Source organism: Cherax quadricarinatus, unplaced genomic scaffold (assembly GCF_038502225.1).
Source record: "Cherax quadricarinatus isolate ZL_2023a unplaced genomic scaffold, ASM3850222v1 Contig1393, whole genome shotgun sequence".
In the NCBI taxonomy this organism is placed as follows: Eukaryota; Metazoa; Arthropoda; class Malacostraca; order Decapoda; family Parastacidae; genus Cherax; species Cherax quadricarinatus.
Genome location: NW_027196419.1, coordinates 55,975 through 71,290, shown reverse-complemented (window position 1 = coordinate 71,290; position 15,316 = coordinate 55,975). Strand labels below are relative to the sequence as shown.

Below are 15,316 nucleotides of genomic sequence, written 5' to 3'. Positions count from 1 at the left end.
CCCCGTGGAGACTGTGTACTTAATTATCGGTGTTTACAAAAGATATAGGTGCCCCTCGTGCTCCCGTTGCTCACTCACTGTAAAAAGAAACTGGCCAGACAATACACGTTGGCCTCGAGTCGTTGGGAACTCTCTAAAACATCACAGAGATTAAGACTTGCCTACTAAGCTTCCCAGAAAAATAGTGCCTGGTAAAGCTCTCACGTGTTTTGTGGGTGTCGCTGTCGTGAAGATGGAATCTGTAGCAAAACGATGACGATGATACACAGACGGAAACTGCTAATTCATAGATCAAAGAAAAGTTATTTATGGATTCAACTCATCCTCAGACCACGCACTGTATCACACACATACACGCACACACACACACACACACACACACACACACACACACACACACACACACACACACACACACACACACACACACACACACACACACACACACTATGGCAGATTTGAACGTTGTTGTTTTTTCCCCAGATATGCCATCCAAGGGCTTGCGATACAAGGAACTCAAGTTACCCCTCCTTCCTCTTCCTTGGATTAAACCTGACCATCCCATCCCTCGTCTCCCAGGCGCTAGATGATCCTCACGACTCGAAGCACTTTTTGAGTGGCTAAATTTACGTCTACATTAGTTTATGTAACCTAACCTCAATTAACCTAACCTAAAATGAAGGACTTTTTTTCTAATTGCAGGAAAACTTTCGGAAAATGACGCTGGCATTCGAGTGAGAAAACGAAGAATGTAAAATGAGGATAGGTTGTCAACCTGATTGTCAGGGTCGCATGAAGCAGTGAGGCAGGACACAGCGGTACTGAACCCCCTCCCTGGCGATATAGAACTCCTTCCTAGCAGTACTGAACCCTTACCTGGAGGTACTGAACTCCTCCTTGGTAGTGTCAAACCCCTCCCTGGGGGTACCGAACTCTTTGTTGGCGGTACTGAACTTCATTTTGGTAGTACCGAACCCCTGTTTGACGCGCTCACATGACGCTCAGTTACACCAACACTGGTCGACTTCCCAGGTAAAAATCATTGCATCAGATCCAGAATTTTAATATAATACAAAGTGAAGAATAAGAGACATATGCAACACCTGGACATCTTATCTGGGAGACATTTCACTCACCAGGGGCTGTATCAGTCTAAAACAGAAACACAGGAGAGATTATAGGGGATCCGATGAGATCAAAGTAGTGGAAGAGCGTAACAGCAGTAGCATCACTGGTCACATAAGCGTAGGCAAAGTCCACTGGTGGAAGCAGGTGAGGTCTGAAATGTAAGGAAGCGGAATAGACGATCTTCTAGGATGCTCTGTCAATTTTGAAAGTTGTTAGCCATACTTGGGAGAATCAAGATATCATTGGTTGTAAGATTCCATGATGTTGCTGTGTCTGACAATTATTATTAGAATAAAGGCATATAATACCAACAGGTTGGAGGATAAGTGACGTATGCAACAACTGGGTGTCTCTAAAGAATAAAAAGGTACAAAACCATGACTGGAACAATAGACAAATAACCCCCACACAATTATCCTCGTGTATACTTGTAAATGGTCCAAGTCGGACCGAAACGTCGTCATAAGCTCCTCTCTCCTATGTGCAGGTTATTTGTGTACTGGTTAGATTTAGGTTAGGTAAAATTCGTCAGGAAACAGGGCAAGAGTTTCCTGACGCGGGTCTTAGTCATATGATGACCCGCCATTGGAGCTTCTGGTTATGTGGCCGAGATCTTCCGCTTGCTTACCGGTCCACATCTTTAAAAATTAAGGTTATTTGGACGTAAAAGATTCGCTAGGAAGTCTCTCCCTACCACGGATCTTTTCCAGACGACCCTTCTCTTGCTTTCAATATTTGATAGACGTTTCGCCCATTAAGGAAGCTTTATCAATGTATCTTATCAATCTACGTCCACCTCCCTGGCTTCCCTGTCAAAGTTTCCTTTCTCATGTCTGTATTTGATTGATAAAACCCTCTGGTGGGCGAAACGTCTCTCAAGTGAAGATGCCCAGCTGCTGCAAATAACTTATTCATCACTTTGTTAGTATTATAACTTATTTATCTTTAAAACAGAGTGTGTACACTGAGAGTTGTTGATCTCACAGTGTATATATGCTGTGTAGTAACATTCTTTTAAACTTAATAACAAATAAAAATCAAAGTTCTAAGCAATTTTGGAAGTTTATTTAAAATCTATTGATTAGCTATTTTTAGATGATAAGGTCAAAGTAATGTTTTAGGTGAGATACATATAAAATTATAATGTTAAAAACATCACAAGAGAACTACACTAACTACTACTGAGACGATTTTATGCCACAAGATCTCGTCCACACCCTCTCTCCACCGTCTCCTCAGACTCGACACGCTTCGCCAAGACGACTACCTGCAGGAACCTTCTCCACGGGACCTACGGGGGGCCAACTACTCCAGGCTGCACGACATATACCGCTCCCTCCCTTACACCAGAGAGAAGTAGGTTATGACGGTAATTTAGCATCGATCACAGGGTCACCTTCAGCGGGCCCCTCAGTTGTTCCCAATACAGTATTACATGAATTCAGGACTTTTATTTTTTTAAGATACTGCATTCTTTTCATTATCTGGATATAGCGATATTGCAATCACGTACTGAGAAGCATTTAAGTATAACTCACTTCAAACTCTCCTGTTCCACAGTTAAGATTCACACCGATTTCTCTTTCCACAGAAGTCTAGTCTGATTTTGATCTTCCCACAGAGAGGGTTCATTGGTTATAACTCCTCCCTAGTTTTTTCCTGGAAGGAATAATATGCTGCTAGTTTTTTCCCAGAGGCATGATCCCAAAAGGAAATCTCACTCGATCCCGCTTACAAGTAATAATTTCCACTAGGAAAAAATACACCTCACATAGGCATCAGCTTAAATAGGTAAGACAAGCGTTGTGGAAAAAGACACTTATGTACGTAAGTGTCTTTTTCCACATCTTGTTGGCATCACCATACCATTTCCTCAAGACAAGCGTTGTTTAAGAATTCTGTATGATCCCCTTTCCCATAGTGCTCCATTCTGGGAAATAGGCCATCCTGAGATATGGTAATTCCCAAGTAATCTTATTTCCATCTCTGTTGGAGTCAAATTTCTGCAGCTCCCATTGCTACTATGGGAGCTATAATGGAATGCTTGATGATATTCTCATCACTCCATTGAAGTCTCGCAGCTCACGTTGACAGATTGTACCATTTCATGGATGAAACCCATTCTCTGCTACGGAATATAACAGAGAAAACTTAAGCCAGCGTTTGTATCCAAGACGTAACCATCACATAGAACAGGGAAGCTGCACAATGTTGACCTATACAGTTTGACTAATTTCAAAATCTTCAGGGTAACACTTCTGCCGCTGCTTGACGAAGACGATCACCCGCTGCCCTACTATGTCTCCGGGGAAGTGGTCCTCCCTGCTCTGGCTGAGGTCCCGTGGAGAGCAGACGAGAGAAGGAAACTAAGAGCGCTTCTCGAGGTTAGTATAAACTTTGTGCATATTTTAGGTCAAGATGTCAGTGTATGTTTGGGGTGAAGATATCAATCTTAGTGGTGATGTTAACCTTAGTGGTGATGTCAGCCTTAGTGGTGAAGATGCCATCCTTAAATGGTGAAGATGTCAGCCCAAGTGGTGAAGATATCAGCCTGGTGAAGATGTCAACGTCTGAGGGAGTTTACTTAATAATTTGGAATCAGTAAAATAAGTTTTATATCCCCATTTAATTAAGATTACATTTTCTCTTTACAGAAAATTACCTTTATAAAACAATATCCACTGTGATTCCATCATTGTAGCAGCATAGGAAAATTTGTGCAAGAATGGTATATAATACCGACAAGATGAAATAAAGACACATGTGCAACATCTGGGTATCTTTATTGTAGACGTTTCGCCATCCAGTGGCTTTATCAATACAAATTCCAGGACATAACTGAAGACAGTAGAACTATGTACAGAAGATGAGGTAATCAGTCCCTCAACCTTGGAGTAGGTGCGAAGAGCACCGTAGTCGTGGAGATTCTGAGGCAGAAGCAAGGAGCCTGGCGCTTATATACTAACGTCAGGTGTAGCAGACGAGGGCATAGTCACTGGTAGGCGGGATTCCCCAGTGGAAGTAGGTCCTTACCAAAGAGATGGGTTAGTTGTAGTAGTAGTTGTCGTAGTCGTGAAGGTTATGTACATGTCCTCAGAATCAAGATTCCATGATGTTGCAGTGTCTGACATAACTGTCTTCAGTTATGTCCTGGAATTTGTATTGATAAAGCCACTGGATGGCGAAACGTCTACAATAAAGATATACCCAGATGTTGCACATGTGTCTTTATTTCATCATAGGAAAATTTCCTGGACTTGACGTAGATACGAAAGAAAACACTGACCTTTAGTTACACTAACTCGCTGTCTTGTTTGGTTGGTTAATAAAGCTTGAAGCTTATCAGGGGACGAAGGTAAATGTTACCCACAAGTAACGGGAGAAAAAAAGACAAAATGGAGCTAGGTAACAGGACACAATGGCAACTAATGCGACATTTTATTGTGGCAACGTTACGCCCTCAGGAGCTTCGTCAAGAGAAACGTTGCAACAATAAAATGTGGTATTAGTTGTACTTGTGTCTTCTTACCTAATATATTGCCAGTAATTTTACCAACATTACTACAAAGTGCAATCGTTTTAGGGCGGAGCATTAAACCCGTAGGGAATTATCCAGCGCCTGGGAGAATGGTAGGCAATCAACAGAGATCAAAGAAAGGGGAGGAAATTGCTCCTTGGATCAAGAACCTCCCTTGAAGGAAGTACACATATAGATTTAATAACATAATAGTTAAACAGTGTGACTAATTTCCATTGGAATCTTTCCCCTCAAAATAATTTTTTTCAACTCTTGCGTATCTTAATTGAATTATCTTCCATTTAAATATTATTTAAATTCTCGTGGATGGTTAATGGTATTTAAAGCTTGTTGACAACACGAAGGTCATTAAGACTGCACGTAACTTTATCACCTTAAGACTGCACGTAACTTTATCACCTTAAGACTGCACGTAACTTTATCACCTTAAGACTGCACGTAACTTTATCACCTTAAGACTGCACGTAACTTTATTACCTTAAGACTGCACGTAACTTATCACCTTAAGACTGCACGTAACTTGATCACCTTAAGACTGCACGTAACTTTATCACCTTAAGACTGCACGTAACTTATCACCTTAAGACTGCACGTAACTTTATCACCTTAAGACTGCACGTAACTTTATCACCTTAAGACTGCACGTAACTTATCACCTTAAGACTGCACGTAACTTTATCACCTTAAGACTGCACGTAACTTTATCACCTTAAGACTGCACGTAACTTTATCACCTTAAGACTGCACGTAACTTTATCACCTTAAGACTGCACGTAACTTATCACCTTAAGACTGCACGTAACTGTATCACCTTAAGACTGAACGTAACTTTATCACCTTAAGACTGCACGTAACTTTATCACCTTAAGACTGCACATAACTTTATCACCTTAAGACTGCACGTAACTTTATCACCTTAAGACTGCACGTAACTTTATCACCTTAAGACTGAACGTAACTTTATCACCTTAAAATTCTTTCATGTATTTTGACCCACGGATGATATGAGGTGCGCTTAATTTTGTTTATAATAATAATGGTGTGAGGTGCCTGATTGGTTTATGGATGCAGAGCCATGTTTCCTTTACCATATATGTATTCACCTAGCATTAAGTAGGTACCTGGGTGTCGGCCGACTGGTGTGGGTCGCATCCTGGGCGAGACTGTTAAAGGAGCTAAGTGGAAACATGACAGACATTCCTCGACTAGCGATCGTATTGTAGTCACGAACAGGGGCTAGCACTTACACCCCCATTAACCATCTTATTGTAGTTAGACACGAATACTTACATCCCCATTAACCACTAATCATCTTACTGAGGTTAGTCACGAACGGAGGCTAGCACTTACAGCAAGAACATTAGGAACACAGCCAACACATTCACTAATATCAATGACACTAATGTTGATTCTTGATCCAAGGTGTTAGAACTGCTGTCCTGGGATCAGACCTAAATATTTATCATTCCTTGGGAGGTGTATGATTTCTACTGGCTTAACGCTTCATTATTTGTGTATCGTTCCAGTCACTATTGTGCCTTTTTTTGTTATTCATTATAATAATAATAATAATAATAATAATAATAATAATAATAATAATAATAATAATAATAATAATAATAATAATAATAATAATAATAATAATAATAATAATTTAAATTGTAAGCTTCGTGGCTCAGTGGTAAAGCGTTGTGCATACTACTGCAAGGACCTCGGTTCGAGTTCTGTTATTTCACAATAGTACAGATTTTAATTTTTTCAACTCTTGTTCAGACACTCAACAGCGACAAGTCGTTGCAGACTGCACTTCTGAACGATTTGATTGACGACACCACACAGGAGGAGGTTGTCGCTCTCTGCTCCACAGTCATCGAGGAGAGGAAATACAAGGTGAATCGAGGTCAGGGGTCAGTAGTTTTTAAAAAAATAAAAGGAGTTTACCATAAGAGGCGTATATTGGTCACCTTGGAGCTAGAAATGAGTGCAATTCAAGGACTAGCTAACACGAACTAAGTCCAGGTAAGGGGTAATCTAATTTAATAACAAGCTAAGCCAGGGACTCGATCTCTGTGTCATCTGTCCAATATTAGTGAAGTATCTATAATCTAACACCATTTATAAGAAGGCTCCCTTCCCAAGCCTCAGCTGTACTTTCCGCATGCGCCGCCAGGCATATCTCTTATTCTTATTATAATCAAAAAGAAGCGCTAAACCTACAAGGGTCATACAGCACCCTACACATCTGAACAGTTTAAAAAAAAGTTATTAGAATAGAATAAACTGTTCTGTTCGTAGTTATCCATGTGTATAGTAAAATCAAGCTATTGACATCTTTTGAAATCAAGCTGGTACCTAATAGGACTGGTGGTGGGGATGATGACTTCGACAGTCTGGTGAAGGTGGTATGGGGACATACTTGGTAATCCATTGAGGGTCTGTAATCGTAAAAAAAAGTTCAGTACCCTTGGGCTAGGCTATTGGAGTCAATTTTTTTTCAAGGTCAGGTCAGAATAGGAATTAATAATGACAATGACAGCACAGATTAGGGATCAACTGCATTTTGAGAAGCCAAAAAGTATTGAGTTCAGATCAGAAGTCAACTAGTACGATGTCGGTTTATTTAAAAAAGGTCAACTAATACAGTTCTGTCCACGTTACTTCCGACTGTCATACTAAACTTTTATGCAATATTTCCCGTGTGACCATAGAGAGCAAATAACAAAAAGTGATAATACTTCAAGTTCCTATATGTCTCTAGTCTGTCCAGTAGGGACGATGCAACAGAACAATGCACCATTACTCTGACTTTTTCAGGGATGTTACTACTTTAAGGGTAAAAAGCATATCTTATAATTTTTTCCTTTACTTCAACGATTCTGCCTCTGCTTCCTCCCGGCAGTGTGTGCTTCGGCAGGAAGAATTTATTTATTATAACAGTGTTTAAGGATTGATCTTCCTAACCGCGTTAACCTAGTTGTCTTCTACAGGCGGAGAGAGACAAGACAGTGGCGGGTCTGGTGGAGGAGGTGTTCGTGATGCCTGAGGTGCAGCGTCAGGTCAACCTCAGTGTGTGGTCGCTTCTCTTCGATATCAGCCGCACTCTCCCTCACGAAGAGTACCTCCAACTTAAGAAAAAGGAAGATAGGCTCTTCCTGGATCCAGTGGCCCGTGCGGCGCTGCTCTCCCACGTGCTAGAGGTGAGAGGGCGTGGGTGAGAGGTAAGAGAGGGTGGATGAGTGGTGAGGGAAGGGAAGGTTGCGAGATGGCAGTGGAGGATGAGAGGGGAGGGGGTTAATAAAAGGTGAGAGTTCTTGGTGTGGCGTGTTAGATGTTAAGGCCAAAAACGAGTGTGTGTGTGTAGAGAGAGAGATAGAGAAAGAGAGAGAGAAAGAAAGAGAGAGAGAGAGAGAGAGAGAGAGAGAGGGACGTGTCTTGTATTTTTGCTCTCATTAACACATAGTACTAACGTGTTGGTCTCCGGCAGGAAGATAACCGGGTAGAAGGCATGAAGGAGGAGAAGATACTGTCAGAGGTCCCGTGGGACGTGCTAGCCTTCAACTATCACAAGGACCTACAGAAGAAAGCCCTCTCCAGTAACACCGCACTCAAGATGCTGCAGGTAGCTATAGGAGGGAGGGAGGAAGAGGAGGGAGAGAGGAAGAGATTAAGGGAGAAATGGAGGGAGAGGGGTAGTTAGGGAATTGTCAGACCGACACTCGGTATCGCCCTAAATACACCGGTGGCTTAATTAAAATTGATATAATTAAACAGAGCAATTAACTCCATTCGCACCATGGGTTAATGAATGCACTGTTCATCACTGTCCACAAATCACTTAATCACACACCCTTTTCAAAATAATCTTACTCTAATAAAGGGACAAAATAGAAGAGACAGAAGGAATAATGGCTTATTATTATTATTAAAGATTAGCCGGTATTCTCCCGGCCCGGGCCTTTTCCAAGTGGTGGCCCGGCCTTGGCTCCCTCTTTAGGGAGTGTCTGAGACCTAAGTCTCCCATGGGAGGAGGCACAAGTACCTCCTCATCTTTGGGACCAACTGTCCCCAGGCCTAGCCACAAGCTAGGCCTCTCTGGCCTGCCATCCCCGCCCCAAGGGGGCAAATGGGAATGACAGTCTTATGAGCTAAAGGCTCGGACTCAGGCACCTACCCTACCCTAGAAGGGTGTCGATCGAATAATGGCTCACGGAGGAAAAGGTTAGAAAAAATCATGAAATTCATAATTTTCTGAGCACTTCCACTATACAAGAATTTAACCTTGCATTGTTTACAACTTAATTACTATAGTGAATAATGTTCACAAATATCCTTATATAGAAATATTATGGAGAAGGGAAAAGTAGCACAGCTGTAATATTAATATTGTCTTCTGATCTGAAAGGGCTTATCTAAATAAGATGAAAATATTTCCATCTGAAGGACAGACAGAGCGTCTTTCCACAGGCGCGGCTGGTGATACAAGCGGCGAGGGAGGAGATATTTCAGGAAGGTCTACTGGACGCCCTCGAGGAAGACCTTAAGCAAAGAGACGAATATGAGAAGCTCACCACGCCTCCCCGCCAAGGGTAGTCCTGAAATTCCCAAGCAACGCTGACTCCAGTCCTCCTGGAGCAATCTTGCTGGAATAGGTCTACTGGAACGAAATCTTTGATGATCTGGTAGCTACTGAATCCATAGTTGAATGCTTGGCGACATCCTTACCAACGGAAGTCTCCCAGAAGATTTTATTACTTGAGTGACGACACCCATCCTGTGTGTTGAAATATAACAGAGGAACATAGCTAGATTTTGCTCTTACTATGTAACTATCAAGTAAGAGTAGAATAACAACACACTGATGATGTACCCAACTTTGTTTAATAACAAAATATCGTGTTTATCCCCTTTGTGTACAAGTTGTTTAGTGCTACAGTGTAGGATGCCATACGCACACGTGAATACACTTAAAAAAAAATCACAGTACTATGGTTGGTACATTTAACAATATCACAAATTGGGATTGGAAACCGACTTGATTATGTTCCAGGATGAAATGAAATGCTCTATGTTCAATTGGTGGCGTAGTTAGGGAAGAACAGAAATATAATCTAGGATGGAGCTCTCAATACATTCCCTGACCAATACCATTAATGCAAACTGCGTCCCACGACAACCTTCTCCACGCGTCGAGATTATATATACCGAGAGAGGCGCATCACTCATTGCATAACTGCTAACAATTTACTTTAATCCTTCTGTTAGGGATTGAGGTATCCTTGGCTGGTGGTGTATATCCTTACATGCAGCTTTTAATATACTAGCCAATTCTCATGCATACAAACACCCGTGGTACGCAGGAAAAGTCATAGTCACAGAATGACATACGTATGCTATATTTTTTTTGCGCGATGTCCTCAACCTTTCCTCATATGATTGTGTAATATGCCAACCATAATGACAGCCCCTATTTAAAAGTAACTCCAGCACTGTTAAGAGGAAACCTCTAAATCTGTCGTAGCTTCTGATCCCATGTGAAATGTTTGATAATATTTTCATTGCCTTACTGGAGCATCTAGGCTCAGACTGTCAGATTTCATTATTTTTTTCGAAAACTATCCTGTGTGATAGGATATATCATAATGCCCATCTTGTGTAATAAATTATATCTATCCTGTGTGAAGGAGGATAATAACCTGAAAACTATTCTGCGCAATAAGTCTATTTCGTGAACATAATTTTTGCTTTAATCTTGTAAAATGTCATAAAATGTAGCACAAGTTACTTGATCGAAGATATAGATATATCCGAAAGGACACCTTTAATGATTGGCTGAAATTTTTTTATTCCTCTTCTACTTTTTTTTTAGTTTATAACCTGAAAACTTGGGAATTGTTTATCCTGTGGATAGAGTGATGCGTACACTGTTCTGTTCTCAAAGGGCTGGGCATGGTGACGCAGAATCGAGTCCTGGCTAGCCGCAGTTCTGTTAATGCTAATATTTATATGTATATATGTGTGTGTTTGTGCGTGTGTGTGTGTGTGTGTGTGTGTGTGTGTGTGTGTGTACTCACCTATTTGTACTCACCTATTTGTGGTTGCAGGGGTCGAGTCCTAGCTCCTGGCCCCGCCTCTTCACCGGTTGCTACTAGGCCCTCTCTCTCCCCGCTCCATGAGCTTTATCAAACCTCGTCTTAAAACTGTGTATGGTTCCTGCCTCCACTACGTCATTTTCTAGGCTATTCCACTGCCTTACAACTCTATGACTGAAGAAATACTTCCTACTATCTCTCTGACTCATTTGTGTCTTCAACTTCCAATTGTGGCCTCTTGTTTCTGTGTCCCCTCCCTGGAACATCCTGTCTTTGTCCACCTTGTCTATTCCACGCAGTATTTTATATGTCGTTATCATGTCTCCCCTGACCCTCCTGTCCTCCAGTGTGGTCAGGCCGATTTCCCTTAATCTTTCTTCATAGGACATTCCCCTTAGCTCTGTAACTAACCTTGTCGCAAACCTTTGTACTTTCTCTAGTTTCTTGACGTGCTTTATCAAGTGTGGGTTCCAAACAGGTGCTGCATACTCCAGTATGGGCCTGACATACACGGTGTACAGTGTCTTGAATGATTCCTTACTAAGGTATCGGAATGCTGTTCTCAGGTTTGCCAGGCGCCCATATGCTGCAGCAGTTATCTGATTGATGTGTGCTTCCGGAGACATGCTCGGTGTTATACTCACCCCAAGATCTTTCTCCTTGAGTGAGGTTTGCAGTCTTTGGCCACCTAGCCTATACTCTGTCTGTGGTCTTCTGTGCCCCTCCCCCATCTTCATGACTTTGCATTTGGCAGGATTAAATTCGAGAAGCCATTTGCTGGACCAGGTGTCCAGTCTGTCCAGGTCTCTTTGAAGTCCTGCCTGGTCCTCATCAGATTTAATTCTCCTCATTAACTTCACATCATCTGCAAACAGGGACACTTCTGAGTCTAACCCTTCCGTCATGTCGTTCACATATACCAAAAATAGCACTGGTCCTAGGACCGACCCCTGTGGGACCCCGCTCGTCACAGGTGCCCACTGTGATACATCATTACGTACCATGACTCGTTGTTGCCTCCCTGTCAGGTATTCTCTGATCCATTGCAGTGCCCTTCCTGTTATATGCGCCTGATGCTCTAGCTTCTGCACTAATCTCTTGTGAGGAACTGTGTCAAAGGCCTTCTTGCAGTCCAAGAAGATGCAATCAACCCACCCCTCTCTCTCTTGTCTTACTTCTGTTATTTTATCATAAAACTCCAGAAGGTTTGTGACACAGGATTTGCCTTCCGTGAATCCGTGCTGGTTGGCATTTATACTCCTGTTCCGTTCCAGGTGCTCCACCACTCTCCTCCTGATAATCTTCTCCATAATTTTGCATACTATACACGTCAATGACACAGGTCTATAGTTTAGTGCCTCTTTTCTGTCTCCTTTTTTAAAAATGGGAACTACATTTGCCGTCTTCCATACCTCAGGTAGTTGCCCAGTTTCCAGGGATGTGTTGAAGATTGTGGTAAGTGGCACGCACAACATATCTGCTCCCTCTCTAAGGACCCACGGGGAGATGTTGTCTGGTCCCATTGCCTTTGAGGTATCGATGTCCCTTAGCAGTTTCTTCACCTCCTCCTCATCTGTATGTATGTCGTCCAACACTTGTTGGTGTATTCCTTGCTGGTGTCCCCATCTGGTCTGTCCCCCCAGAGTCCTTCCTGTCTCTACTGTAAATACTTCCTTAAATCTCGTGTTGAGCTCCTCACATACCTCTTGATCGTTTCTTGTGAGTTCTCCACCTTCTTTCCTCAGCCTTATCACCTGGTCCTTGACTGTTGTCTTCCTCCTAATGTGGTTATACAGCAGTTTCGGGTCAGATTTGACTTTCGATGCTATGTCGTTTTCATACTGTCGCTGGGCCTCCCTCCTTATCTGTGCATACTCGTTTCTGGCTCTTCTACTAATCTCCTTGTTTTCCTGGGTCCTATGCCTCCTGTACCTTTTCCATTCTCTGTTGCACTTAGTTTTTGCCTCCCTACACCTTCGGGTAAACCAAGGACTCGTTTTGGTCTTCCTATTATTTCCGTTTCCCTTGGGAACAAAACTTTCCTCTGCCTCCTTGCACTTTGTTGCCACATATTCCATCATCTCGTTTACTGATTTTCCTACCATTTCTCTGTCCCACTGAACCTCCTGCAGGAAGTTTCTCATACCTGTGTAGTTCCCCCTTTTATAGTTTGGCCTGTCCCCTTCAGTTCCTGTTACCTTCTCCACTTGTAACTCTACTATATAGTCAAAACTCAGAACCACATGATCGCTAGCTCCAAGGGGCCTCTTATAAGTGATGTCCTCAATGTCTGAACTGCTCAGGGTGAACACAAGATCCAGTCTTGCTGGCTCATCCTCCCCTCTCTCTCTGGTTGTGTCCCTGACATGTTGATGCATGAGGTTTTCAAGTACCACATCCATCATCTTGGCTCTCCATGTTTCGGGACCCCCATGTGGCTCCAGGTTTTCCCAGTCGATCTCCCTGTGGTTGAAATCGCCCATTACCAGTAACTTTGCTCTGCTCGAGTGAGCTCTTCTTGCCACCTCAGCCAGTGTGTCCACCATCACCCTGTTGTTTTCTTCGTACTCCTCTCTTGGCCTCCTGCAGTTCTGTGGTGGGTTATACATCACTCCAATGACTACTTTATGTTCTCCGGACTGAATTGTACCTACAATAACCTAGCAGGTTATTAATAGAATATTCAAGAGGTTGCTAGTAGAATTGCAGTAAATCAACCATTCAAATCATTATGAAGCTGTGTGTAGTCTGTGGTCAGTCAAACAAACGGGCTTCCACATGCATAAATTGTCATTTCTGTGGAAATTGGTGTCACGCCCCTTGTGCAGATATCCAAGAACTAGCTACAAGCAGTATTAAAACAGGGAAGTGTTTTTGGGTATGCCCAAATGAGATAAATCTGTGGACTAAAATCACAAGGGTATTAAAAGAGGTCAACATCAAAGCTGCTTTCATAGAAAACCTGGAAGCTTTCTACAACAGATGGGAACATAAAAAGTCCGGGCTGAATGGTACTGCCCTTGATACTGGCCATGTAGTCAGAAACTGTAAGGCTGGAGATGATGTCCTGGTAGTCAGTAAATGGGGGGCTGATAGTGCTGTCCTGGGAGACAGTAATGGGGAAGCTGGAGGTGCTGTCCTGGGAGACAGTAATGGTGAAGCTGGAGGTGCTGTCCTGGGAGACAGTAATGGTGAAGCTGGAGATGCTGTCCTGGGAGACAGTAATGGGGAAGCTGGAGATGCTGTCCTGGGAGACAGTAATGGTGAAGCTGGAGATTTTGTCCAGGTAGTCGGGAATTATACGCAGGAAGGAATACATATGAATGACCGCATAGGGGACAGGAGCCATAGTAGGGAAACAAGTGTAGTCAAAGATAAGATAAAACCAATATTGCAAACTAGAAATACAGCAGGAAATAGCAAACAAGAGGACTCCACTAGCAATAGTGAGGATATATTACCAAAAACAAATGGTGGGAGCTCCATTGTTGGTGCTAGGGAGGATAGAAGTAAGACAGGGAAACATGCACCAACAGGGAATACAGACACAGAAACCCAAGGCAAACGGAAACCAAGCCTGTGCACATACTATGCACTCGGTATCTGCTGGCATGGGAAATCTGGAAAAACAGATGGGACGTGCAACTATGACCACCCTAGGAAATGCCATGCCCATATGACAACAGGAAAATGCAAACTCCCTTCCTGTAAGCTTTTTCACCCTGAACTGTGTACCTCTTCAGTACAGGAAAGACTGTGCTATAACTTAAATTGCCAGGCATACCATCTAAAGGGGACAAAAAGATACAAAACATCCAGGCCATGGGAAAACCTGGGTAGCCACAGCCACTCAAGAGGGAGAGGTTTTTTAGTGCCAGGAAGGAAAAAAAACTGGCAGGAAATGGCAGAAATCGTACACCAAATCCAGTCATTCCTGGAGTGGAACCACAGTCGATGGCCTCCACTCCAAACCGACAGATACAGATACTAATGCCGGAAAAAAAATCCCCCCCCAGTACCAACAATACCACCAGTCCGATAACATTCTTCTTTGCAAATATACAGGGTCTAAAGCCAGCAACAAACAACAAAATACCTTTCATCCGTGGACTGCTTGCAGAGGCAAAGGCAATGTTCGCGGCTTTCACTGAGACCCACATAAAGGATCACTTGGACAACGAAATATGGATCCCAGGTTACAACCTATACAGATGTGACAGAGTGAACAGGCAAAAGGGGGGGGTTGGCCTGTACATTGCAGAGTCACTTGTTTGCACAGAACTGCTAAATGCCTCAAATGATGTAGTGGAAGTTTTAGCAGTAAAGGTCGAGAACCAAAACCTAGTCATTGTGATAGTCTACAAGCCTCCGGATGCAACATCCCAGCAATTCCAGGAACAGCTGTTAAAAATTGACCACTGTCTGGAAAACCTTCCAGCTCCTGCACCCAACATCTTGCTCCTGGGGGATTTCAACTTAAGGCACCTAAAATGGAGGAATATAGCAAATAATATTGTTGCAGTAATAACACCAGGAGGCAGCTCTGATGAAAACTCACACT

General features: G+C 42.7%; 1 protein-coding gene across 1 annotated transcript; it reads left to right on the top strand.

Moving 5' to 3' along the window:
• The first annotated feature begins 708 nt into the window (after positions 1 to 708).
• Positions 709 to 9,256, top strand: LOC128696178 (uncharacterized). Its single transcript, XM_070080978.1, has 7 exons — positions 709 to 1,032; positions 2,368 to 2,484; positions 3,377 to 3,512; positions 6,440 to 6,556; positions 7,654 to 7,863; positions 8,151 to 8,285; positions 9,131 to 9,256. The coding sequence occupies exons 1-7, from the start codon at positions 995 to 997 to the stop codon at positions 9,254 to 9,256; spliced, it is 879 nt and encodes a 292-aa protein (XP_069937079.1). The 5' UTR covers positions 709 to 994.
• The last annotated feature ends 6,060 nt before the right edge of the window (positions 9,257 to 15,316 follow it).

Coding starts and splice junctions, on each gene's coding strand:
- LOC128696178 (XM_070080978.1), top strand. CDS start 995: ATGACGCTCAGTTACACCAACACTGGTCGACTTCCCAG. Junction 3,513..6,439: donor AACTAAGAGCGCTTCTCGAG/GTTAGTATAAAC, acceptor ACTCTTGTTCAG/ACACTCAACAGCGACAAGTC. Junction 6,557..7,653: donor TCGAGGAGAGGAAATACAAG/GTGAATCGAGGT, acceptor TGTCTTCTACAG/GCGGAGAGAGACAAGACAGT.